We start from the raw sequence: 27,085 nt of genomic DNA, 5'->3' as shown, positions 1-27,085 counted from the left end.
GCACCATTTTCTTTTTAAGAGCTTTTTATTTGTGCTTGTTATTCATAATTAGTACAATGTAAAATCAGAGAATGAGGCCACATCAGAGCAAAACACTCATTTTTTTAGCTGCTACTAGCATAAACAACTGTACAATTGTTTTTTCTATCTAAGAAATAAGAAACTTCTGAGTAGCAAGTAACTAACCAAATAAATTGATTCCAATTACAGGAACACAATTCTTTTTTAAAATATTGAAACATCTTCTAATTTAATTATACCTGCCATTTTCATGATTCTGATTAGTATTTTTTAAAATATATTTTTATTGATTTCATAGAGGAAGGGAGAAACGTCAATGATAAGAATCATTGATCGGCTGTCTCCTGATTAGTATTATTTAAAAAGTGATTTCCGTTAAATATAAGGAAAATTTAGGAGTCTCTATGATTCAATTCCACTTGGAATTTAGAGAGTATGACCTTTTATTCAATCCAGCCTCTAGTTGTTGGATTGGATTAAATATCACTATCAGTTGCCAGCTGTGATAAGAGATAAAACAAGGGACATTCTATAAATTTCTACTGCCTCATCTTTAGGAAGGCAAAACTGGAATAAAACAAAATAAATCAGGAAGACCCAGTAGGGTCATAAATGTATTTTATTAAAATTCTAGTCACCTTAACTCAGTGATTTTCAACTGGTGTGCCATAAGAATTTTTAAAATATGCAAAACCTGACTAGTCAGGAGCACTGACCTCTTTTCCCTTAGATTGCCAAATAAAAGAATGACAGTAGCCAACACAAAATAGCTGTCTGGTGTGAATGCCCTCCCCCTTTTTAAAATTAAATCTTTATTGTTGAAAGTATTTCATTTGTCCCATTCCACCCCCCCCCCCCCCCCGACTCCTTCTAGCCTGCCTGCCCACCTTTACCCCCACCCCCAAGTCCCAGGCCTTCACCACCCTATGGTCTGTGTCCATGAGTTATGCATATATGTATACAAGTTCTTTGGTTGATCACTTACCACCCACCCACACTCCCCTGCCTTCCCTCTGAGATTCCACAGTCTGTTCTACGCTTCTATGTCGCTGGATTCATTTTATTCATCAGTTTATTTTGTTCATTAGATTCCACATGAGTGAGATCATGTGATACTTGTCTTTCTCTGACTGGCTTATTGCACTTAGCATAATACTCTCCAGGTCCCTCCATGCTGTCTCAAAGGAGAATGCCCTCTCTTGAACCATAAATATATAGGTCATATAATACAGTTGCAACTTATTGGTCATGTTGCATAATAAGGTTGTATCAGATTGGTTAATTCTGGGTACCAAAAATACTTATAAGTATATGCACCTGATTTTGAAAAAAGTAATTTTGGACAAAAAGGGTAGGTAATTATTATTGTTATTATTTTTTTGTAAATTAATCAAAATTATACCAATTTTTTGTCAGCTTGGCAAAAAATATAATTTTTTAGTAATTAGTTTATGTGTACCATGAAATGAAAAAGGTTGAAAATCACTGCCTTAAGTGACTGAAGATTTTGATATTCTATCAGTAGGTGGTAGTAATAAGCGTAAATTATGTAGAGTGTACAAACATTTTCAAGGTTTTCACTATCCTTAATTCACTGAGTAACTCCTATGGAGTAGGTCAGCATTTATCCATATGACTGAAGGGAAACAGAAAAATAAATGACCTATATCATCTGGCTAGGGACCAGAGATTACTTACTCTACCTGAGCCAGAAGCCTTCTCCTTGTTCACTAGGTGAAAACTGCATCAGAAAGATGGGATTCAACTGAATGTAGAGCAAAAAGGCAGAAGCTATTTTGATTAGCATATCAATATCTCTTTGACTTAAAGCTTAGCTACATCAAAGACATAGGTGAATTAATGGTAGCAAAAGAATCTGTCAAAGCATTTTTTTATTTCAAATATGTTTTTTCTGATTTTGAAGAAAGGGAGGGAGGGAGGGAGAGGGAGAGGGAGAGGGAGAGGGAGAGAGAGGGAGGGAGAGAGAGAGAGAGAGAGAGAGAGAGAGAGAGAGAGAGAGAAGAAAGGGAGAAGGAAACATTGTTTGGCTACCTCCTGTACACATCCCAACCAGGAATTGAACCCACAATCTGGGTATATGCCCTGACCAGGATTCAAACCCACCACCTTTTGGTGCACAGGATGATGCTCCAACCAACTGAGCCGCACCAGGCAGGGCAAAGCATTTCTTTTTTACTACTTTATCTCATGAAAAGCTTTAAAAATGTCTTAGACCCTAGTCAGTTATTCTATATTAAGGGTTGTTTCATTAAAAAGTATAATCAGGCTAGGTTTGCTTAAGGCAAACTCCCTTTGATATCTGGGTCTAGAAACAAACAAAAAACCTATTGGCATCTGAGTTAATAACTGAATTGTTAATGATTGTTGAAGCAAACCCTAAACTTTAACATTTGGCACACACAACAAAATGGAGATTTATCCAATGCATACTGAGGTATCTTTGAAAAATTATTTGAAGAAGCAGGACAGAGGTGATGATAGAATGTAGTGGTCATGAATCACTAGGACAAAGTGGCATTCAGCAAAAAGAAAGAAACAGTTGTCACAACGGTGGGATAAGTAGAAATGGACTATATCTTGTGTAGTATGGGATGATAGGCTCAGGAAAGCCTGGCAGTGGTGTATCCCCCACTGGCAATTATGTAGGGCTGTTTGAAGGTCAACCAAAGGGTGAATTATGGATGATCTTTACAATCACTAATCTTCCCTTCACGTTATCAGAAGAGGGAAGAATTTTTAGAAAACAGCTCTAAGCTCTCCTTCAGATTAACATTTCACAGTTAACAACAGTTACCTCAAAAAGAGAAGTATGAAGAGTAAGTAAATCCGGTTTCAGATTTACACCAGGAGTCTCTCTATAGCAACTGTGCAGGGGCTAATGGTCCTGAGAAAGATTTAGTTACAAGGTATTACATTCTCAGGGATCTGATCTGAACAAAGTTGGCAAATGAAGGTGGTCAAGCATAAAGGGAGATGACTCAGGATGGACTGAGTCTGGAACAACTCATTCTAACGGCCCATGGTAGGCATGACCACAGCAGGTGAGGAAAGAGTAGCATCTTCTTCTTTCCACTGAGAAGTGATGGTCTTTAGCTGAGTGTAGAATTGGATGCCCTAAAGAGAACAAAGGAAGAAAGAGAGAATTAGCATATATTTTGGGGAGATTTCATGATTCCTCTTTTAATCAACTTTTGAACGAGGTGCTGCGAAGTACTACTCACTCTCCTACTTGAGGAATAGGTACAACTAAAATCCAATATATTGTTCATATAAATTTATCTATAACATTTAGCATAATACCTGGCACATAGTAAACAGTCAAACCTTAGTTATCATTATGCTGATACTGGCCAATTCAACAATGTAATCTGTTAAACTTGTAGGTCATTCTGTTCCTAGAGTTGAATATCATGTGCTCCGAGGTCTTGAGGCATAGCTCAAATCCTGCCTCTACTCCTTGTTGACTGCCATTTAACCTTCGGCCTTACCTGTGACATAATGTTCACCTCACAGCAATGTGTGAGGGGAAAATGAAATGGCATACAAATCTCTCCTTCCCATGAAGAAGAGAAAGGAGTGAAAGAATGAAATCTATATTAGGCATCTCTGACAACTGTCAGTGACGAATAGCTATACTGAAGCAATAAAATCCACAATATCTTACAAATCTAAAGTAAAATGTCTGGTATACACATTCATTTCTAAATAATCTATAACATGTAAGCCAAAAAAAGTTCAGCATATTTGAGTCTTTATATCTACATGGTTTATTTTATAAGAATAGGCTTGAGCAAAAGAGAATAGACTATACCACTGATGGCAAACTTATGACACGCGTGTCAGAGGTGACACGCGAACTCATTTTTTTGGTTGATTTTTCTTTGTTAAATGGCATTTAAATATATAAAATAAATATCAAAAATATAAGTCTTTGTTTTACTATGGTTGCAAATATCAAAAAATTTTTATATGTGACACGGCACCAGAGTTAAGTTAGGGTTTTCCAAAATGCTGACATGCCGAGCTCAAAAGGTTCGCCATCACTGGACTATACAGATCTAACACCAAATTACTAGAAAGCTAAAAAGATATTGTTTGGAAAAAAACAGTAGTTTGATTAAAATACTCTTCTAGAATTACTTGACATTCTGGGCCATGTTAATATATTGAAAACAACTTTAGAGATTATTATATACTTTCAATATAAGATACAACTAAAGTTTACATTTTATTATTTAAGAACTAGAGGCTCAGTGCACAAATTCATGCACATGGAAAGGAAATTAATTAGAAGAAATATTTTAGAGGCCAGACAGGGACCGTGGGAGGTTGGCTCCAGTCCCGATTGGCCGGACCACAGCAGCAAGCTAACCTACCGATCAGAGCGTCTGCCCCCTGGTGGTCAGTGCATGTCATAGCAACTGATCAAACGGTTGACCAAATAAATGGTCGACCAATCAGTCGGACACTTAGCATATTAGGCTTTTATTTTTATATACACACACACACACACACACACACACATAAAGACTAGAGGCCCAGTGCACAAATTTGTGCACTGGTGGGGTCCAGTTGGCCTGCCCCTATGGGGGCTGACTGGGGGTGGGGCCGGCCAGGGCGAGGGGGCATGGTTGTTTCAGTGTTCTGGTCGTTCTGCCATTTGGTCGCTGGGCTTTTATTATAAAGGACTAGAGGCCTGGTGCATGAAAATTCATGCACTCAGGGAGTTCTGTCAGCCCAGCCTGCACCCTCTCGCAGTCCGGGACCCCTTGGGGGATGTCCACCTGCTGGCTTAGGCCCACTTCCCAGGGGATCGGGCCTAAGCTGGCAGTCAGACATCCGTCTGGCAGCCATGGAGCCCTTGAGGGATGTCCAACTGATGGCTTAGGCCTGCTCCTCCTGGGCCGCACCGCCACTGCACTTGCAGCCGTCAGCCTGACATGTGGCTGAGCAGTTCCCCCTGTGAGAGCACACTGACCACCAGGGGGCAGCTCCTGCATTGAGCGTCTGCCTCTGGTGTCAGTGCGCATCATAGTGACCTGTCATTCCGCCATTAGGGTCAATTTGCATATTACTCTTTTATTATATAGGATTATTATATAGGATGATTTTTCATTTCTAAAATACAAATTAGCAATTTAATTACCTGAGGATTTTAGACTTCAAACTCTATATGATGTCAGTCTTTTCCTGCAAGAAGCCTCACTTACAGAGTAACTTATAAAGAAATTTTTGTTAATAGTATAAACTAGTTTTATAAAAGCTGTTATTTTTGTCACAAACTGTATAATAAGCCTCCAAATAATCAAATTTTTTCTTAGCCAGTTAGCCACACTGCCATATTCTGCTATGTAAGTCCACTGTTAATTTTTTATTAACATGTAAAAGAGAGACCTTTATAGAAAAAAAATGTAATTTATTACTGAATATTCCAAAATGGCTGAATTTCTGTAGGACTATAAAGAACTTCCACTAACCCATTTGTTCAACATGTTTGGGCACCTGCTCTGTGCCAGGTGCTGCAGATAAGTAACTAAAGGGTGATGAGGGTTTCTTAGCATAGCTTAAAGATTCTTACATGACTTGTCCATGCCCACCTCTCTAGCCTCATCTCTTACCCCACTGTCTTACTCATTCACTCCCTGTGCTCCAGACATTTCTGCTGTTTGAATATGCCATAACTGTTCCTGCCTTAGGAAGTATGCACCTCCTGAAGGATGTGATAACAGTGGTAACTTAATCCTCATAACCTCATGAAATATAGGTATTATTGTTATTTTCATTTTACAGATGAAGAAATCTGAGACAAAGAGAAGGTATCTCCAAAGTCACACAGTTAATAACTGGCCAAGCTGGGGTTTGAACCCAGGCAATTTGGTTTCAGATCTGCTTTTGTTCAGTGCTGTATCTATAGTGCCTAGAATAGAGTTTGGTACAAAGAAGGTGCTCAAAGAAATTTTTTTAAGTGAATAACCATTACAGGGAGAAATATGTGGATTGGTGGGAGCACATGAGGGCATACCCAACTGAGCACTGAGGAAAGGGCTGGTGGTAGTCAAGTGGTTTTCTGGAGGAGTCCATTCTTTAAATGGAGACATGACAGGTGATTAAGAGTTAGTCAGATGAAAATGAGGAGGCAGAGAAGAGGGCATATATAAAGGCTTGGACTTCCGTATGCTTTTTCCCTAAAACTCTGTTCTCTTTCAAATCTTTTCTAGGAGACCTACTGACAGGCAGTGCTGAACAATGTATGACCTCACAGAGGCTGCTGGCAGACCCTTCCTTGCAGAATCCTTGTTCCTGAATATATAAAAGTTTCTTAGAGGAAAAGACATTTAAAAAAACTTTGTTACCTGTTTGCCATAGAAATTGGTGTCTCCCCTGAAGGAAGATCGAGAGCCAGTGAATGAGAACATTGGTAAAGGCACTGGAATGGGGACATTCACACCCACCTAAAGCAGAACAAATCCACATCAGATATTAAGAAAAGGACTCAAACAAAGGAACTTCTCCACTTAGAAGCATAAATGCGTGGCATTAGATCAAGTTTAAATACCCACCTTCCACCCTATATCCATCTCACTGAACTTTTATTCCTGAGGAAGAAAATGGGGCATTGTGGGAGACCAGAGCGGTAGCAACTGATCACTGTTTACCATCTCCCCAGGAAACAGTAAATGGCTATGAGAATCTCCTAAAAATTATTTTCACAAACCTGTCCAACATCCACCAAGTGGGAATATTTCCTAGCGGTGGCTCCATTGGTGGTGAAGATGGCAGTTCCATTTCCATATGGGTTATCATTTACAATCTTGATGGCTTCATCCAAAGTATCTGTCTCCAGAACCACAAGAACTGGACCAAAAATCTCCTCTTTGTAACAAGTCATATTTGGCTGCCAGGAGTGATGCATCCAGAAAAGAAGTCAGTATTTTATACTTATTTGTTAATTTAGAGCCCACTGTTTACATAGACAGCTTTCATGTTAGTAATCGTTTTTCATTTTAAAGCACTTATTTTTTTTAAAGTGCTTTCTTGCTGTGTTCCATCTTCCAAGCTACCAATCTTTATCAATAACTTGAAATTCCCATTAATTACAATTACAATCCTTTCCTTTAAGCACTGAATTTTTAGGTTCCGTGACCCATCACTAGCTTCCTCTTTTATAATTGTATAACCGATTTATACAATTATTATGTTACTGAAAACTTACATGAAAATTCATTTTTTAAATAAATCAAATATATATTTAAAATACCACAGGAGTTTTCTTTCTATTTAAAGAAACCCTGTGCTAAGTTTTCTATAACATAAATAATCCATTCTCATTCATTCCTTTGTTTCTCAAATGAGTCTGCACATTTATATTTTGATAGCAGGTTACATTAAACATACAAAACATTCTTTACCACTGTAGCTAGTCAGCTGTGTTTGTTATTTATAAGTGGGTATTTTCCTCCATGGTTCTTTGGCAAGAGATTTCATAATTTCTACTACACTTAAATTCAACTTAATTATTCAGGATTATAGTAGAATTTGTGGGGACATATGTATTTTAAAAAAAGCCTCCTAACCTCAACTTAGTCATTAATTTTAGCTGAAAAACGTGTAGAGTTTTAATAAATAAACATTTTTATTTGATAATAAAAATTATCTTCCTTTTGTCACTTTCTGGTAAAGATGCAGCTAAATTTAGAGCACAGAGTAAGTACTCAATAAATATGGGGTGGTTGATATGTTGGTGGAAACACTGCAATAACTATAAGCTAGGAATAAGAAGGAATGGGGAAAAAATTGACATTAAACAAATAAGTAACAAGTATAAGAGAGGGATTGGCAAAATATGGTCATTGGGCCAAATATGGCGTGCTGCCTGTTTTTATACAGCCAACAAGCTAAGAATAATTTTTGTTGTTGTTATTGTTAATCCTCACCCAAGGATATTTTTCCATTCATTTTTAGAGAGAGTATGGAAAGGAGGGAGGGAGGGGGGAGAGGGAGAGAGAAAGAGAAACATTGATGTGAGAGAGACACATTGATTGGTTGCCTCCTGCATGTATCTGACCAGGGCTGGGAATGGACTTGCAACCCAGGTACTTGCAGGACTGGGAATTGAACCCATGACCCTTCGGTGCTCAGGCTGATGCTCTAACCACTCAGAAACACCAGCCAGGGCTCTATATTTTTTAAATGGTTGAAAAAAATCAATCATAGCATATAAAATTATTTGTAATTAAAGTTTCATTGTCCATAAGTAAAATTTTAACAGAACACAGCTACATAATGTTAATGGTTGCTTTCATACTAGTATGTCAAGAGTTGAGTAGTTGTGACAGACATTGCATATCCCTGCTAAGCCAAAAATATTTACTATCTAGCCCTTTATGAAAAGTTTGCTGAGTACTAGTAGAGTAGAAAGAGATCATGAGTGAGAAGGGAGGTTAAATCAGACTCTAGATAAAATAACTGAATAATTCTGGCAAGAAATGAAGTCTCTAGTCATTAAATGTTCTTTATTTATAAACTAGAGGCCCAGTGCATGAAATTTGTGCAAGGGGGGGTTCCTCAGTCCGGCCTGCACCCTCTCTAATCCGGGACCCCTTGGGGGATGTCCAACTGCCTCTCCCAATCCGGGACCGCTGGCTCCTAACTGCTCACCTGCCTGATCGCCCCTAACCCCTCTGCCTGCCTGCCTGCCTGATCGGCCCTAACCACCTCTGCCTGCCTAATCGCCCCCAACCACCTCTGCCTGCCTGCCTGATCGCCCCTAACTGCTCCCCTGCTGGCCTGATCGCCCCTAACTGCTCTCCTGCTGGCCTCATCGCCCCCTAACTGCCTCTGCCTCACCCCGCACCCGGACCCAGGATTCCCACCTCCGGCCGGTCGCAGGCACCCGGGACCCAGGCTTCCTTCCCTCTGGCTGGCCACAGGCACCCAGGACCCAGGCCAGCTTTGCCTGGGCCGGCTGCAGCCGTAGGGGACCATGGGTGGGTGGCTTCACCTGGGCCGCAGCTGCAGGCACCTGGGACTGCGGGGCGGGTGGCTTGTCCCTTTCCTGGGCCGCAGCCACAGGAGCTGGCATCCGGGACTGCGGGATGGACGGCTTGTCCCTCTCCCGGGCTGCAGCTTGGCTGGTACTCATTCCTCTCTCATGAGCTCATTTGTGCCTGGCTGGTCCCCGTTCCTCTTGTGAGCTCATTTGTACCTGGCTGGTCCCCATTCCTCTCTTCCCAGTGTTGAGTGTCTGAGCAGTTCCGGCACAAGGGCACGAGGGTGTGAGGGAGCGATGACCATTTGCATATTAGCTCTTTATTATATAGGATTGGAGGGAAGAGATAACATAGCCTCTAAAGTGCCTTCAGCTCCCATATCTGGGAAACAACTAATCCAGAGTTGTTTACCTTGACATTTGAGATGATGGTTGGTCCAACAAAGTTGCCATTTTCATAGCCTTTGACTTTAATATTTCGACCATCAAGAAGGATGGAGGCTCCCTCCTTTGTTCCACTATCAATCAGATTACAGACTCGCTCTTTGGCCTGGGGTGTGATCAGAGGGCCAAGATCAGCTCCAGGCTGGTCTCCTATAAACAACACAGAAGTGTTTAATGTCTTCATTAACATAACTTATGACTGCCAACTAAAGATTAATCTAAACAGGTACAGTATAAAGAGGGGCAATGGTAAAAAATGATATGATTGCTCCCATTGGCCAAAGCCAATGTTAAAACCAAAGCTTGGTTTTAACAAATGCAAAGTCTAAAGGAGCTAGGCAGATAACATATTACCTGCGTTGACTCTCAGGTTTTTGGCACGCTCCACCAGCTCTGGCAGCCACTTCTTAGCTTCTCCCACAAGGATCGCTGTTGAAAGAGCCATGCAGCGCTGACCAGCAGCTCCAAATGCTGCCCCAACCAACTGGTTCAGTGTATTTTCCTTATTGGCATCTGGCATGACTACCCCATGGTTCTTGGCTCCCTAAGGAAATATAGAAAGCACATGAATCTTCCTTGAGAAAATAAAATTATGCTAAAAATTAGGCAAATAATATGAGATTTCAAATGAACATTTAAGGTAAGGACTAGAGAATTTATCCTTTGCTGCTTTGAGGATAGACTGATTATTTTGATATTGCTAAAGTCTTGGTAACATCGAGCAAGTCTCCAGATTACTTTCCCCCTTCTCAGTTGATAAGCTGATACATGTTTATTTAGATTAAAAAAAAAAAAAAAAAAGAACCCCAATCATCACATTTAAGTCAAACTGATAGGCTAACACTGCATCCAGGACCAATGAGAACTACTTTCTCTTTCCTGTTAGATAGGAAAGAATTTGTTGTCTGCTGGGGTTTCCAGTTACATGAATAGCAGTGTAAACAACTGCCAGTAATAATGCCAGTAGCCAGATGAAACAAAATAGGAGGTAGCCCTCTCCTGATAAACAAGTTCTGGAAAGAGGTTCCACAGACTGGCTTGCTTCCTGATACACATCCTCATGAACTTCTATGAAGGATAACATCTGGTCATTTCCAAACATGTTTTTAGATACAACTATAATTGACTACATGGATAAATACTATGCCAGCTACTTAATTTTATCCCATTACACATGGTATACTGTGAATTGGGAGGAACTTAAGTCAAACTGGCCAAAATACACTCAGCCATGAAAAGAAATAAGTAGGCATATCATGAAGTTTCCAAACCTGTGCTCGGGTGGCTATTCTTTATGCAATATTAGTCAAAGAGTAAGAAAGTAGCAATTGGACTTTATATTTAGTATCAAAGAATTGCCAACTATTTGACAAGGAACTAGTAAGAGAACAGCAAAACTATGCAATCTAGTAAACCACACATCTCGTATAGGGATATGGGGCTCTTCTCAGTGCCTTAGTCTGAACTCTTAGGGAAGAAGATATTTTGACATTAGTAGTTAGGATACGCCTTAAAAGAAGGAAAAGGTTAAAGGGCTAGAAAAGCATGGTATGAAGGAAGAAACAGGGCCAGAACCAGAATTCAGCAGTTACTGCTAAAGCTCAAAGAATATGAATAACATTCTCAGGGAAAGATGTGCCCCTTGGCACCCAAATTTGTTGTATAAGATAAAAGGTAATTAAAGTTGCTCGGCCAGTGTGGCTCAGTGTGGTTGAGCATCAACCTATGAACCAGGAGGTTAAGGTTTGATTTCCGGTCAGGGCACATGCCTGGGTTGCGGGCTCAATCTCCAGTGAGGGGTGTGCAGGAGGCAGCCGATCTATGATTCTCTCTCATCATTGATGCTTCTATCTCTCTCTCCATCTCCCTTCCTCTCTGAAATCAATAATACACACACACACACACACACACACACATATACATATATATATATTTTTTAAAAAATAAAGTCACTTAGAATAAACATCATCACAATATTCATCATTAAAGGAAAGCTATTCAGGATGAAATGGGAATAAGGAAACATTGGCGTTAGAGTGGGAGGAGAGGCCCCTCTGCTGCAGGGCTGTTTCTAGGTAATTTTAATACATATAACAAAGTTTGAGAGAAAAAAGGAATAAGACGTCACCATATTGGCTTGAACTCTCTTGCCATGTCTTGACCCTCTCTCGAAGATGTACTCTCCTGCCTGGTTGGATCCCACAAAGCTGATTGCTTTGATATCCGGATGATCACAAATGAAGTTCACAGCTTTAAGAAGAAAATAAATGATCACCATAAAGGAACAAATGGCTATGGGTTTCTCAACATAACAAATTTCCCCTTTCCCCACTGCTATGTTTCAATGCTGGATTCCCATTTTGAAGTTCTCTCTTTCTTTGTCCTCTTAATTCTTTAAACTATAAAGTCTATTTAGCATCTTCCCTTTCATTATTTTTCTCATTTGCTATTCCAGAATTTCCACTTTTAACTATGAAACTTACAACTCCTATTTTTCTTGAAAATAACAGCCATTCAGAGCATGAGATCGTGCTTCCTGGCACTGTCCTCAGTTTGGGCTCAAACACACTCTTATAAAATTCTCCAAAATAACAGCTCTTCAATACTCAACACTTCTGTTCTTCAACTGTCACTACATACCAGAACTCTCAGATACTGCTGTGCCCTTATGTGAGAGACAATATAGCATAGTACACTCATGTGCTGCTTAACGACGGGGACAACATTCTGAGAAATTCATCGTTAGGCAATTTTGTCATTGCGCAAACATCATCGAGTGCACTTACACAAACCTAGATGGTATAACCTGTGGTTCATAGGCTACAAACCTGTACAGTATGCTTCTGTATAAAACATATGAGATTAAATTAAACACAAGAGAAAATGATGCAATCAACAGGTGCAGTAAACATGAGATGTATAAGGCTGCTACCAGCATAATACGGCATACTATTTTACAGCGCACTTCTTTTTTAAGTAGAAAGAATACACTCTAAAATACCAAAGAGAATAGCATAGTAAGTACACAAATCAGTTATACCAGGGGTGGGCAAACTTTTTGACTCGAGGGCCACAATGGGTTCTTAAACTGGACCGGAGGGCTGGAACAAAAGCATGGATGGAGTGTTTGTGTGAACTAATATAAATTCAAAGTAAACATCATTACATAAAAGGGTGCGGTCTTTTTTTTTTTTTTAGTTTTATTCATTTCAAACGGGCCGGATCTGGCCCGCGGGCCGTAGTTTGCCCACGGCTGAGTTATACAGTCATTTATTATCATTATTAAGTAGTATGTATTGTACATCATTGCATATGCTATACTTTTCTATACCAGCATCACCACAAACGCGTGAGTAATGCATTGCACTACAATGTTACCATGACTACAATGTCACTAGGTGATAAGAATTTTTCAACTCTATTATAATCTTTTTGGACCACTGTTGTATATGCAGTCTGTTGTTGACCAAAACATCGTTATGTGCCACATGACTATATTTAAAAGTAAAAACCAGGTTCAGCCTTCCTGGATATATACATCTTGGCTCTGATAGGTTTTAGCAGTGTGATTTTGAGCAAATTACTTAATTTCATTATGCTTCAATTTTCTTATCTGTGAAATGGAAAAATAGCATCTATCTAAATGGGTTCTTATAAAGATTAAATGAAATAATATATGTAAGATACAGGAAACAGTGCCTGAAACACAGAAGCAATTTTTAAGTAGTAGCTATTATTATATGAATTAGAAGGCCTTTAGTCTCTCTGAGGTCCATAAAGTGAGTCTCTGAATTAAAAATCCTCATAAATTATCTCAATATTAAAGTGAAAACTTTATCTTTAATCTTATCTGTGTCTTGCCCTAATCCATATTTCTTTGTCCCAATGTATTTTGTAGGGCAAGAAGCACTGCTACTCCCTAGTTAGTTACCTTAGCACACAGACAGCAAAACAGTTAACAAATATTACCTTCAAACATGGAGGTAACTTAGTAAATCCCTTCATCCCTAGGTTCCTCATTCTAGAACACCCATCACCATTCAACACCTTGATATTTGGGAAGCCAGATTAAGTGCCATGTACTGAAAGGCAATTACCGTCATGTTGTCCATGGATGATGTTCAGTGTTCCATCAGGGGCACCAGAGTCCTGAAGCAACTTAGCAAGAAGCATAGTTGCTCCAGGGACTCGCTCTGATGGTTTCATTAGGAAGGTATTTCCACACACCATGGCCATGGGAAACATCCAAAGGGGGATCATGGCAGGAAAATTGAATGGAGCAATGCCTGCACACACCCCCAGAGGCAGACGGTAGGAATAAAGGTCCATGTCTTTGGTGATGGATGGCATGGTCTCTCCCAGCAGGAGGGATGTCACACTGCAGGCATGCTCAACCACCTCTGCAACAGAGAAGAAGCAGTCAGGCCAGCAGCTGCCCACAGGGTACACTACCTGCCTTTGTCACGCTCCAATAAGCCCTGAGGGCAGGGAGTGGCTCAGGCTAAGGACAGAAGGAAGAAACACTGACTTGACCTTCCATGGGGGAAGGGCTTGTGCAAAATGAGATTCTCTAAATGGGAAAAAGACAGTGAAATGTACATACCTACTGGAAGATCAGTTGAGTAAAACAAAAAATGAAGTAAACCAATTTCATAGATTGCTGAGAAGTATTGCCATTTCCCACAAGTATTCAAAAAGATATCATGGGATCACAAAATCAACATAAAGGAAGAAGCAATCCCTCATTAAGGGATCTTTGCCTCCCATTTTCTGTTGCTCCTTTCCCAAATGTCCCTGAAGCTCCCCAGGAGGGACACCCAGCTTACGAAGGCCTCGAAACACATCTCCTTCAGCATCCGCTAGGGTCTTCCCTTGTTCCAGAGTGATTAACCTGGCAATTTCTTTCTAGAGAGAAAACACACAAATAGAAACCAATACAAGGGTGTGTCTCCTTTTAGTTCTCAGGAAGCGAAGGAAGGACGAAACTGGGGAGAAGCAATATGAGAAAGAGAACCATGATCTACGTCTCTCTGGACTGAACAGTGAGGGAGTGCAGCTAAAAGGGCCTCTGTGGGTGTGACAAGTCTCCTATAGACAACAGTTTGGAAAATGGTGTCATTCAGATTTCTTACCAAGTTTTCTTTAATAAGTTGTTGATAGCGAAGCAGAACCTGCTGACGGCTTAATACTGAAGTGTCTGCCCATGCGGGAAAAGAACGTTTGCAGGAGGCAACAGCTGCATCCATTTCAGCCTTGGTGGCCTGAGGGACCCGACCAATGACCTCATTGGTGGCCTGATGGGAAAAAGCAGCACATCATCCTTTGCCCCTGCCTCGCCTTCTCCATTTTTCATGGCTACAAAGGCAACACTACGTGCTTCACGATAGACACCCAGGTCCCCACTTTCCCACCATGTTCCCAGAATTCTAGGCTAGTCAGTTTAAGCAGCTTTGCTTACTGGGTTGTGGATGTCGATCCATTTGTCACTTTTGGATTCAATAAATTTCCCATCAATGAAGAGCTTTACAGTTGGCTGGAAAAACAACAATAACACACACACACACACACACACACACACACACACACACACACACAATACTGTATTAGTTAATTGTTTTACTTTTCTCTCTATCACAAAAAGGAAGGAATTTGGCTTGATAAGGAATCTACTGCTCTTTAGAAATGTTGCCACTCCCAAAGCGATACACAATAGACTTGTTTATAGTGTTTGTTAAGATGTGGCAGAGTTTCTGAAAACTGTGATCTCTCTGAAAATAGGAAATTCCCAGCTAATCACACAGTGGAACTTCATGAGTAAACACATGTCACTGTAAAGCTTACACTAAAAAAGCAGCAGATTGTGTGTTAACAAAGATTAGCTCTATTGTGACTTCTTGGTCCAGCTGATGTTGTTACATTAGCATGATAATGTCTTATCTTTATGATAAAAATATATGTATATTTTTAATCCTCACCCAAGGATATTTTTCCATTGATCTTTTAGAGAGAGTGGAAGAGGGGAAGACTGAGAGAAACATTGGTATAAGAAAAACATCGATTGGCTGCCTCCTGCATGATCCCTGACCGGGGCTGGGAGGTGCCTCGACTGGGGAGGAGCCTGCAACCAAGGTAAGTAGCCTTGACTGGAATCGAACCCGGAACCTATTGGTCCACAGGCCAACCTCTATCCACTGAGCCAAACAAGCTAGGGCTATGATCAAAATATTTTAAAAATGTTTTTATCTGTGATTTTTTTTCTGAGAAGCTTACTTTTGTTAAATTTTCAAAAGGGTCTGTGGACCAAAAAAGGTGAAGGGCGACTGTGCTATAGTGTGTGCATGCTTTGTAGAAAGGATTTTGAGCACCAGTCCTATTTATTAGATTTTAGGTACTACATATGGCTGACAGACACAAGGTCTGTAAAAACAACTCTAAAGGTTGTCAAGAAGTACAAATCACCTGGCGGGATCAACTAAACATCTAGAAGCCATGAAAATGTTTGTAACTTTTAACACAGTTATCTTATTTCAGAAGAGAAATAATCTAAAAGAAGTAAAAAAACAAACTGTAAATAAATGTTTGTAAAACAATATTGAAAAACTGAAGCAATCTAAATGTTATATGGGGAAAATACGAGTTAATTCAGGTTATGTATACTTAATGGAATATAATGCAGCCACTAAAATCCTAACATAATAGACATATTAAATAAGAAAACCCAGAAGAAAGTTTCACATACACTCTGATCACAGTTACATAAAGAAGATAAATTTTGAGGAATATCCAAAAATTATACTGGATTCCTTCTCAGAAGTCAACTTTTCATGCCAAATAAACTCACCACTGAAGAAGAGAAGGAGGATGCTGAATACCAAGTGGAGTTCACCTTGGAAGAAACCTGTGAGGTAAAAGAATGATTATTTTTATAAATGAGAACAGAAAATTATTAAAAATGTAGTGAATGGCTACTATATGCTTAATATTATACTAGTTATTGTGGATATATGAAAAAGGACTTGATGTTTGTTGTTCTCAAGGGTCATATAATCTTTGAAAAGACATGAGACTGAGATACAGCAAATTGAGAAAACAAGAAACTATAATGATAGTATCCTGAATTTCTGGACAGTCCTGATTAAAAAAAATAATTTTTGCCCAGCCAGGCTGCTCAGTTGGTTGAGCATTGTCCCTGGGCACATACTTAGGTGGCGAGTTCAATCCCTGGTGGTGGTGCCTATGGCAGGCAACCAATTGATGTTTCTCTTGCACATCGATGTCTGTCTCTCTTTCTCTCTATTTCCCTTCCTCTCTCTAATATCAATTAAAAATACTTTTTCTTTCATTAGTCCATATTTTCCTAATTTTTGGCCTGGAAAATGTAGTCACCATAAATCTAACAATATGAAAATACTTAGCATGGTATCCAACACAATAGGTGTTGAATGTAAGACAGTATATAACCAAGTATCAAATATAAGTATAATATGCCCATACAAATACTTAAACACAAATGTTCAGAGCAGCTTTATTTATAACAGCCCAAAACTTAGAAATATACCAAACGTCTACCATTAGATGGGTGAATAGAGGAACTAATGTGGTATATCCATACATTGGACTACTACCCAGCAAAAAAAAGGAATGAAACCACCTGAATAATTATAGTAATTATATTGAGTAAAAGAAGTCATACATAAAAAGAGTACATACTACATAACTTATTTATATAAAACTAGAAAATTCAAACTAATCTGTAGTGTCAGAAAGCACATCAGTGGTTACCTAAAGATGATGTGGGAGGTGGAGAGCAGAGGGTAGAGGGTAACTTTTGGGGATATGGATATAATCATTATCTTGATTGTGATGATGTTTTCATAGGTGTATACAAATATTAAAACTTATCAAATTGTACATTTTAAATATATACAGTTTCTGTCAACTTCATTTCAATAAAGCTATTTTTTAAAAATGCCACATGTACCTTAGAGATTATGATTAGAATACTGGAGGGGGGTCAGTTCAATAAATCTCTAAATCAAGCATGTCAAACTTGCGGCCTGTGGGCCACATGCAGCCCACAATGAATATTTTTGCAGCCCAGCCAATATAATGGTATGTAAGAAACATTTTAATAAAATTTCATAACTTAATTTTTATAATATCCTGTTATACATAACTAAAGGCCCGGTGCACGGATTCGTGCACATTGAAAGTAAATTAATTAGAAGGTGGCCAGCTAGGCGAGATGGGCTGGACATGCTCTGGAGCCAACCTCCCATGGTCCCTCCTCAGCCAGTCGCACCTGGGGCAGTGCTGGGGCTCGAAGGGTGTCTGTGGAGTGAGTGGGGTCCCTCTGGCAGGTGGGGTCCCTTGGCCTGGCCTGCGGGGATTGGGCCAAAACCAGCAGTCTAACATCCCCTGAGGAGTCCTGGAGAGAGGCCACTCTGCAAAGTTGCTGTTGCTTGGCAGCTCCTGCATTGTGTCTGCCCCCTGGTGGTCAGTGCATGTCATAGGTACTGGCCTGTCAGCTGGTCATTTAGCTTTTTATATATATAGATTATTAATAATGAACTATAACATTCCCTGACTGATTACTATAATTGTGTTGCGTTCATTTCCCTTGTGAACCTTATGCGTAGGCGCACCATTTCTCTCCACTAATACTAGCAGCGAATATTTTAGTAGCCTATTGCCACGTCATTAGTCTTGGACTGACTTATTTGGTGTATGCAATAGGAAATATTTTGACCTTTGGAGAACAAGAAAAATACGTTTATTTGTGTTATGCTTATTAATTTGTGCAGTTATTCAGTGTCTGGTAGGTTAATGTTCAAGAAAAAATATTAATTTTTATTAAAATGTTCTATTATTTTATGTTAATTAATCATTTATATCAGCTCTTTGTATTGAGCATGTCTCTATCGAAATAAACCTACATTTCTATGAAAATTGAAGCTTTTGTTTTTTTGCGGCCCACATAAACTTAAACCTTGTTTATTTGGTTCGTGTTAGCCTTTGAGTTTGACATGCTTACTCTAAATAAATAGTTTGTATATGTATATGTTATGGAAGTTGATTTAATAAATATTAAAGTCTAATCAAAGTGAGCAATATGAAATACCTTGGACTGGAATATATTAACCTATTATCTTGTCTGAATAGAGAACACATTAACAAAGGTTTAGCGCTGCATGAAGTGCAAGATTTGTGCATCTGTAGCACTGTCCAGGAGAAAGGGTCCTTTGGACCAGCAGACAAACCTTCTAAATGCCTATTCTGCTTCTTCCTCCATTCCTCACAAAAGCTATCTCAAACCACCAACACTGTCCTGGAGCCCACCATGTCTTATTTATAGCCATGTCCCCAATACCAATGTGGTACATAGTAGGTGTTCAATAAATATCTATTGAACAAAAGAAAGGTGCATTGGGCTGGACTCCCTCTGCCTCAGATTAGTTTAGGTGTTCCTCTTTTTGTACTCCCATAGCAGACAATACTTCCCCTATCAGGTTTATTTGTCTCTGTTGTAATTGCCTAAGTACTTGTTACCCAAAAGATTGTAAGTTCCATTAGGATAGGCTTGTTCACTTGCTTTAAAAATATTTGTATTGCTCTAATTGGCTTGGCTCAGTGGGTAGAGCATCAATCCTCGTACTGAAAGGTCCTGGGTTTGATTCCGGTCAAGGCACGTACTGGTTGTTTTACAGAGTTATTGTGATCAAAACTGTACAGATATGAAAAATGGTTGGTGTTTAATAAATGTCATTATTATTTTATTATTATAAATACTTACTTGTTCTCACTCCTTGCTATTTAAAAACTTATCAATTCTCTTAAAACTTCCAACTCTGCTACTTCCTCTCTTACTCTCAGGAGCTGACTTTGCTTTCCTAAATTTCAGAGGAAACAGAAACCATGAGATGAGAATTTCCTACTAGCAAATCTATAAAATTGACCTGCAATTATAGCCATCTTTTTTCCTTCCTCCCTCTTATAATGGAGAAAGTAGCTAGCAAGCTCTGTGAGAACAAAGTGACTGGGAGACAGAGGTGCACAATCAATATCTGTGGACTGACTGAAATGGTGTCTGTCCTCCAGTCTAAGGCTAACCCATGCACCAACCTTTCCTGCTGCCTCTTTTTAAAAATTTCTTTCTTTAAAAAACAAATATTTGTATTGCCCTAGCTGGTTTGGCTCAGTAGACAGAGAGTCAGCCTGCAGACTGAAGGATCCTGGGTTCGATTCCAGTCAAGGGCACGTACCGGTTGCAGGCTTGATACCCGGCCCTAGTTGGGGTGCATGTGGAAGGCAACCAATCAATGTGTCTCTCTCACATCGATGTTTCTCTCTGTCTCTCCCTCCCTCTCCTTTCCACTCTCTCTAAAAATGAATGGAAAAATATCCTTGGGTGAGGATTAACAACAACAAAACAAAAAAATATATTTTTATGGATTTTTCAAGAGAGAGGGAGAGAAAAACATTGATGTGAGATTGAAACATTGATCAGCAGCCTCCTGCTCGCTCCCTAGCGGGTTTTGAACCCGAAACCCAGGCATGTGCCCTGACAGGGAATTGAACCAGCAACCTTTTGGTGCACAGGATGACGCCCAACCAGCTGAGCCACCCGGCCTGGGCTCCTGCTGGCTCTTAGACTTCCATCAATTATCCTTTCTTTCCTGTATCTTATAAACCTCTCTCCATCCAATAGCAAGGGTTCTCTATACCAGCGGTCGCCAACCATTAGGACCTCATGGACCACCGGTTGGCCACCGCTGCTCTATACTAATTACTTCTATTTCCTCATCTCCCACTAACTCTTCAATCTATTCTAACCTTCATGATTGAACACCAGTAACTTCCTACATCCCATGGACTCCATCACACTTGACCTCTTAGCAAAGGTGACATGGTGTGGAGGAGAGACTATGCCATGATGTGACAGCTATGGGGCCCTGCTAACTAGATCCTGGCCAGAACTAAGATTGCTTCCCAAAATCCCCCCAGGGACTATCTAATTCACCCCTCCCCTATGACCCAAGCATACTGGTTCCTGGAATAGGTCATTACCCCCACCCCATCAAGCACACAAAACATTTCCCCCTTATCTGGGGTAGCTCATGCCCCAGTACCCCATCCATCCAGCCCTGTCCTATAGAACCCTTTAGTGCAAGCATGTCAAACTCAAAGGCTAACATGAGCCAAATAAACAAGGTTTAAGTTTATGTGGGCTGCAAAAAAACAAAAGCTTCAATTTTCATAGAAATATAGATTCATTTCGATAGAGACATGCTAAATACAAAGGGCTGACATAAATTGGTAATCGTTAACATAAAATAGAACATTTTAATAAAAATTAATATTTTTTCTTGAACATTAACCTACCAGAGACTGAATAACTGCACAAATAAGCATAACGCAAATAAACCTGTTTTTCTTGTTCTCCGAAATAAAATATTTCCTATTGCGCACACCAAACAAGTCAGTACAAGACTAATGACGTGGCAATTGGCTGCTAAAATATTCACTGCTAGTATTAGTGGAGAGAAATGGTGCGCCTGCGAGTAAGGAGCATAAGGGAAAGGAATGCAACATGATTATAGTAATCTGTCATTAGCCAATGTTGTAGTTTGTTATTAATAATTATGTCTAACAGAATATTGTAAAAATAAAGTTACAAAATTTTATTAAAACATTTTTTACATACCACTATATTGGCTAGGCCGCAAAAATATTCATTGTGGGCTGCGAGTTTGACATGCTTGCTTTAGTGCCTGCCACATGGCACAAAGGATATCCATACCATCTTCCAGTCACCCAAGAGGAACCTCAGATATGTTCCCTTTATAAACTTCATGTAATCAAGGAATTTTCGGCCTTTCTTTGGACTCTCAACCCTAGGAAATCCTATATAATAAAAGCCTAATATGCAAATTGACCAAATGGCAAAACAACCGGTCACTATGACACGCACTGACCACCAGGGGGCAGACGCTCAACACAGGAGCTGCCCCCTGGGGTCAGTGGCTCCCACAGGGGGAGCACCACTCAGCCAGAAGCCAGGCTCGGGGCTGGCAAGCGCAGCGGTGGTGGCAGGAGCCTCTCCCGCTTCCGTGGCAGTCGGACATCCCCTGAGGGTCCTAGACTGCGAGAGGGCGCAGGCTGGGCTGAGGGACCACCCCCCTCGAGTGCACCAATTTCGTGCACTAAGCCACTAGTTTTATATAACACAGTAATCATGCCCTCCTTCCTGAACCCCCTTTTCACTTGCCTTCTGTGATACCCGGGTATCTCTTCTTTCTCTTGGGCTATTTCTCTGCCTTCTTTTCTAGTTCATTCTCCTCTGCCTGGCCACTTTGAATTGGGTCTTAGGCCTTCTTTTCTTCTTATTCTGCATACTCTCCTTGAGTGATTTTATCTCCTCCTGTGGCTTAAATAGTTAGATCCTGATGATGCCCAAATTTGTAGTTCCTAGCCAGAATCTTCCTCTTCAGGTAGTATCCACATAACTGTCTTTGCTCTATCTCTACTTATTATTTAAGTACAGGTTGAAAAAGCTGAATTCTTCTTCCCACCAACTTTTCTGCTTCCTATAGGCCACCTTGCAGTGAATGGGACTGCTTACTGTTCACCTAGTTGCCCAACCAGAAACCTGAATGTCATCCCAACTCCTCCCTTTCTCTTCACAGTGAATAAATTAAGTCCAGGCAATTTGTTCCCCCAGAAATCTTTGACTACACCCCTTTTCCTTTACCCCTCCTGCCATCACCCGTACCATCATTGTCTCTAACCTGGATTTCAATCTTAAATCTTGTGAACCTAGTTTCCATCTCATAGCCAGAGGGTCTTTCTAAAACACAAATCTGGTTAGATCAGTGATTCCCAAAGTGGGCGCTACCACCCCCTGGTGGGCGCTGCAGCGATCCAGGGGGGCGGTGATGGCCACAGGTGCATTTGGGGGCATATATCTTTCTGTTTAATTGCTATTAAAATTTTAAAAAAATTAATTTCCAGGGGGCGCTGAGTAATATTTTTTCTGGAAAGGGGGCGGTAGGCCAAATAAGTTTGGGAACCACTGGGTTAGATCATCCTTTTTTTTAAAACCCTCCAATGGCTTCCCACTGCCCTAGGGATGAAGGCTAATCTTGATGTTGCTGAGAAGACTTACATAGTATCTTTACTTCTCTAGTTTCATAGGTTCCTCTGTGCTATGTTCCTGCCATTTGGAACACAGTTTGAGCTCTCTTTGTTCTTGCACAGGCTGCTGCTTCTTGCCTGAAATTTCTTCATTCCCTTGCTTGATTCATTCCTACTTTCTTCTCTACTTAGCCATCACTTTGGATCAGTTTTGTAGGTTTGCTAGTAGGAAGTTGAGGAAGTTCTCACTTTATGGTTTCTGTTTCCTCTGAAGTAGAAGAAACAAGGTTAACTCCTGAGAGTGGGAGAAGTAGCAGACTTGGAAATTTTCTTTTTAAATGTTTTCACTGATTTTTAGAGAGAGAGGCAGGGAGAGGGAGAAAGAAATATCGATTGGCTGTCTCCGGCATGCCCCCTACCGGGGAATGAACCTGCAATCTTGGCATGTGCCCTGACTAGGAGTGAACCAGCAACTTTTCGATGCATGGGATGACAGCCAACCAACTCAGCCATACTGACCAGGGCATTACTTAGAAGTTTTTGAGTCTTAATCTCAGGTCTAGGCGAAGTACCTAATTGTAGAGTTTATAAAACACCTGAATTCCTTTATTTCTCATGTCATATTATGGAATAACATCTTAATTATTAAGTCTTTCTCCCCTTAGATCACTAGATGGTCCTCAGCCCCTTGCACTGCTCTGGAATAGAATAAGCACTCAGTAATATTTTGCCAAATGAAAGAATGAGTATACACCAAGCAATTGTTTGATATTTATTTTGTTTCATGTATACTCTCTTATAGGGCAGAAAATGCATGCATCAGTCAACTTGAGCATGCTAGGTTACTTAGTTTTATTTTTTCCACTTGCACAGAGCCTCCCTGCTGTGAAGAAGGCATAAAAGGCATTGCATTTGGTATAATAAAACTATCACATAGCCCTGGCTGGTTTGGCTCAGTGGATAAAGCGTTGGCCTATGGACTGAAGGATCCCGGGTTTGATTCTGGTCATATGCCTGGGTTGCAGGCTCAGTCCCCAGCGGGGGTGGGGGGGGGGGGGGGTGGGGGGGGCGGGACAGAGGGCCGGGGGGGCATGCGGGAGGCAGCCAATCGATGATTCTCTCTCATCCTTGATGTTTCTGTCTCTCTCTCCCTCGTCCTTCCTCTCTGAAATCAATAAAAATATATTTAAAAAGAAAAAACAAAAACAAAAAATCTATCAAATAGTTTTTGACAGGTTATATCTATAGTTTCTTCATTTCCTAAGAAACAATCATTAGCACTGTTGCTGAAGAAACTACCCTAAGTCCAGTCACACCAAATTTCTTGTTCTTTAAGCGTTTATTTTTGTACTTGCTTTACCAGGAACTCCCTTCTCCCCTTGGCTAAAGGCCTGCTAGTCTTGCAAGACTCAAGCCCAGAGCCAACTCCTTTTGGAAGCTTTTCCTGAACTGCACAGGTTGAGTCTGGGGCTCTTCCCATATGTTCCTGTAGTACTCTGTGCACTCCCATTATTTAGCAGTTACTGTTGCATTAAAATAGGGAAGCTTTCAGTGAGTATTTTATTTACCTCTCTTTTCCCAAAGCCTGGGGAGAGTGCCTGACACAGAAAGAGATGCCAAGACTTAAGTCCTGAATTTAGTTCCTAGTCAGGAAACCTTGGATGACTTCAGCCGTAAGTGTCAGGTAACTTACTTCGTTATATTCATTAATTCTAATCTTCACAAACATTCTTTTTTTTTTTTTTTTTCAAAATTCTTAAAAACTAGAAATGGTGGAGCTGAGATAGAATCTCAGTATAATTGTGAAGCCTGTGCTTTTTAAAAAAAAAATCCTCACCTTAGGATATGTTTTTTTGATTTTTTTTTATGGAGAGACGAATGAATTGAGAAAGAGAGGGAAAAACATGGATGAGAGAGAGAAACACCAATCAGTTGCCTCCGGCATGTGCCCTGACCAGGGATTGAACCCACAACCTAGTTCTGTGCCCTGACTGGAATCAAACCCGCAACTAACTGAGCCACCCAGCTAAGGCTGTGCTTTTTATACCTTATCACTGAGGCAAATCACTGAGACTCTTTAAGATTGGTTTTCTGAATGGGAATCAGAAAATACCACAAGAAGCAGAAGTTCTAAATTTTACTAACAACTATAATAGAGATGTTATGTTGACTATGTACTTAAATAACTGAAAACATGAACTCTCTCCTTTACAGGTCAGTTTGATAGTCCTCTAAATTTTTTTTAAATCCTCACCTGAGACTATTTTTCCATTGATTTTTGGAGTGGAAGAGAGGGAAAGACAGAGAGAAATATCGATGTGAGAGAAACACAATGATTGGTTGCCTCTTGCATGAGCCCCAGCCAGGACCCGGCTGGGGAGGAGCCTGCAACCGAGGTACATGCCCTTGACTGGAATCAACCTGGGACCCTTCTGTCCGCAGGCCAACGCTCTATCCACTGAGCCAAACCGGCTAGGGCGATAGTCCTCTAATATTCATGACTGCCAGAATCTAGGCTACTCTTTATCAAAGTCTCATGTTACAGTAACTACTATTCGGCTAAGGATTACTATTTCTGTTCTAAACTCAGAAGTTTCTCCAAATGACTAAGAAAATAGTGTATTTCCAAAATAAAGTATATGGGGAGGAAGGTTCTTCACCTTGATGCAAAAGACAAAATATAGTGCCCTCTTAAGGATCTTTCTCTCTCTCTCTCTTTTTTTAATCCTCACCCATGGATATTTTTTCCATTGATTTCTAGAGAGAGTGGAAAGGAGGGAGGAGGGGGAAGACAGAGAAAGAGAGAGAGAGGGAAACAATGACAAGAGAGAGACACATCGATTGGTTGCCTCCTGCATGTGCCCTTGACGGGGAATCGAACTCGAAACCCTTCCATCCCAGGGCTGAAGCTCTAATCACTGAGCAGCTGTCCAGGGCTGAGGCTCTCTTCTTAATGATTCATTGTGATTGAGGGGAGGGGAAGGAGGCAAAGGAAAAAAAAGTAAATTTCATTAAAAGATTTCAAGGAGAACTGGAAAACACAGGGTGGAAATTTCGCTTGTCTACTACTAAAATAGGACACCAGAAAAAAAAACACTTGGATCACAGTAAGAAATATACAAGTGACGCTAGATCATCTGACAAACCCGTCGAACCCATTTACCACACTTTCCCATTAAATAGCATACTGTATTTCAACATAGACCTTTGCTGACTCTGCTAAGAATCTTAAAAACGATTACGTTTCTGCAGCAGAATTCACTAAAAAGTGGTAAATACCAATATTATGTAAAAATCCAGTAATATGAAGGAAGAAGTCCCCGGGCTGGAGGTAATGAGTAAGAGGGGCCATGCTGTTGGCGGTAAATCTTGCCTCCTCTTCTAAGTCCTTGCTCAGCCACGAGCAAGAAGGGAACGGCTATGGAGAGAGCTGGAGGTCACAGGCCTCAGGCATGAGCTCCTGCGGCTCCACCACCTCTCCGGCTGGCTCCCGAGGACCCAATCCCCCAGCACCCCGTGCCCATGGGCAATGCTGGGGGTGCACCGGCCCACTAAAAACGGACGTGGGAGCAGGAACTTGGGACTTACACTTGTTTTCTCTCACCTGTTTCAGATTTGTTTAGTCCCTGGCACGTGCTTGGGGCAAACTAGTAGCCTAGATATACGAACACTGTAACTCTGCTGAGAAGAAGTTTAACAAAGTCTCAGCAAGCAAGGGGGCAGCCCGGGGCGATGGAAAAGCAAATGGCCACAGCTGGGGAAAACAGCACAGGGCTGCTTTGGGGGGGAAACCTGGTGTACTCTTCCAGAAGCAGATTCAAAGTTCACCCACTGACCCTCGCCCCTCAGTGCCTCCTCCTCCCCACCCCCTGCAGCTCGGATTAGAGACAGTGAAATAAGGGTGGGGGAAGGACACAATCTGGACGCTCCTGGCAGGTGAAAAGGCTCTAAAAAAGGTGACCCAGAGGGGAGTTTCGGGGCAGCGAGGTGGCAGGTACAGAGGTGAAGGGGAAAGAATGTGCGAGGACCAAGGAGAGGTGAGTGCAAGCGAGCGTGGCAGCAGAAAGGGGGCAGGGCTGGAGGAGGAGAGCGGGCCAGAGCCACAGGAGGGGAGGCTCAAGAGGAAAAGGGTGGGAGGGGCAGGATCCCACGGTGGTCCGGGTTCGGATCCCACGAGGACGGACCTGGAGCGCGGGGGGTGGGACAGGGCCGGACAGGTCTTGTGGGAACAGCAGGGTCGGCCAGGATGGGGTTGACTCAGAGAGCGAACGGAAACGACCCAGTTCCTAGCTTCACGACCCCTGGGCGCCACCCTCACTCGCCTGCAGGATCCGAGCCCGCACAGCCGCCGCCGCCACTACCGCCGCCATGGTTCCCGGGGCCTCGACTCCCCGTGACTCCGGAGCAGAACTGCAGCTGCCAGACTTGGCCCTTCATCCTGCCGCGCCTCTTCATTGGCGGAGAGGACCATTTCCC

The 27,085-nt window shown here is 41.1% G+C and overlaps 2 protein-coding genes across 2 annotated transcripts in view; one reads left to right on the top strand and one right to left on the bottom strand.

Annotated features, from left to right (window-relative positions):
• BBOF1 (basal body orientation factor 1) overlaps nt 1–7,742 on the top strand; it is a 42,271-nt gene extending 34,529 nt beyond the window's left edge. The window contains exon 12 of the mRNA XM_070416752.1: nt 6,261–7,742. Within this exon, the coding sequence (XP_070272853.1) occupies nt 6,261–6,272 (12 nt within the window). The 3' untranslated portion in view covers nt 6,273–7,742. The remainder of the gene's footprint in view (nt 1–6,260) is intronic.
• On the bottom strand, nt 1,897–27,037 carry ALDH6A1 (aldehyde dehydrogenase 6 family member A1). The gene is made up of 12 exons (XM_070416730.1): nt 26,932–27,037; nt 16,317–16,373; nt 14,934–15,008; nt 14,608–14,769; nt 14,302–14,380; nt 13,573–13,875; nt 11,604–11,725; nt 9,830–10,019; nt 9,444–9,625; nt 6,758–6,937; nt 6,396–6,494; nt 1,897–3,156 (listed from the first exon to the last, which is right to left on the bottom strand). The coding sequence occupies exons 1-12, from the start codon at nt 26,977–26,979 to the stop codon at nt 3,052–3,054; spliced, it is 1,602 nt and encodes a 533-aa protein (XP_070272831.1). The 5' UTR covers nt 26,980–27,037; the 3' UTR covers nt 1,897–3,051.
• Between the last annotated feature and the right edge of the window lie 48 nt (nt 27,038–27,085).

The sequence above is a fragment of the Myotis yumanensis genome, unplaced genomic scaffold, assembly GCF_028538775.1.
Source record: "Myotis yumanensis isolate MYYU_CA2020_CCGP unplaced genomic scaffold, mMyoYum1.0.hap1 SCAF_1, whole genome shotgun sequence".
Lineage (NCBI taxonomy): Eukaryota > Metazoa > Chordata > Mammalia > Chiroptera > Vespertilionidae > Myotis > Myotis yumanensis.
This window is presented reverse-complemented; position numbering and strand designations above follow the sequence as displayed.

Bases quoted from the DNA above. Each gene is read 5' to 3' on its own strand.
- ALDH6A1 (XM_070416730.1), bottom strand. From the start codon at position 26,979: ATGGCGGCGGTAGTGGCGGCGGCGGCTGTGCGGGCTCGGATCCTGCAG. The intron at 16,374-26,931 runs GCGAGTGAGGGT...TTTACCTCACAG, and splicing joins TGCGGGCTCGGATCCTGCAG to GTTTCTTCCAAGGTGAACTC. The intron at 14,381-14,607 runs GTAAGAAATCTG...TTTTCTCTCTAG, and splicing joins AACTTATTAAAGAAAACTTG to AAAGAAATTGCCAGGTTAAT.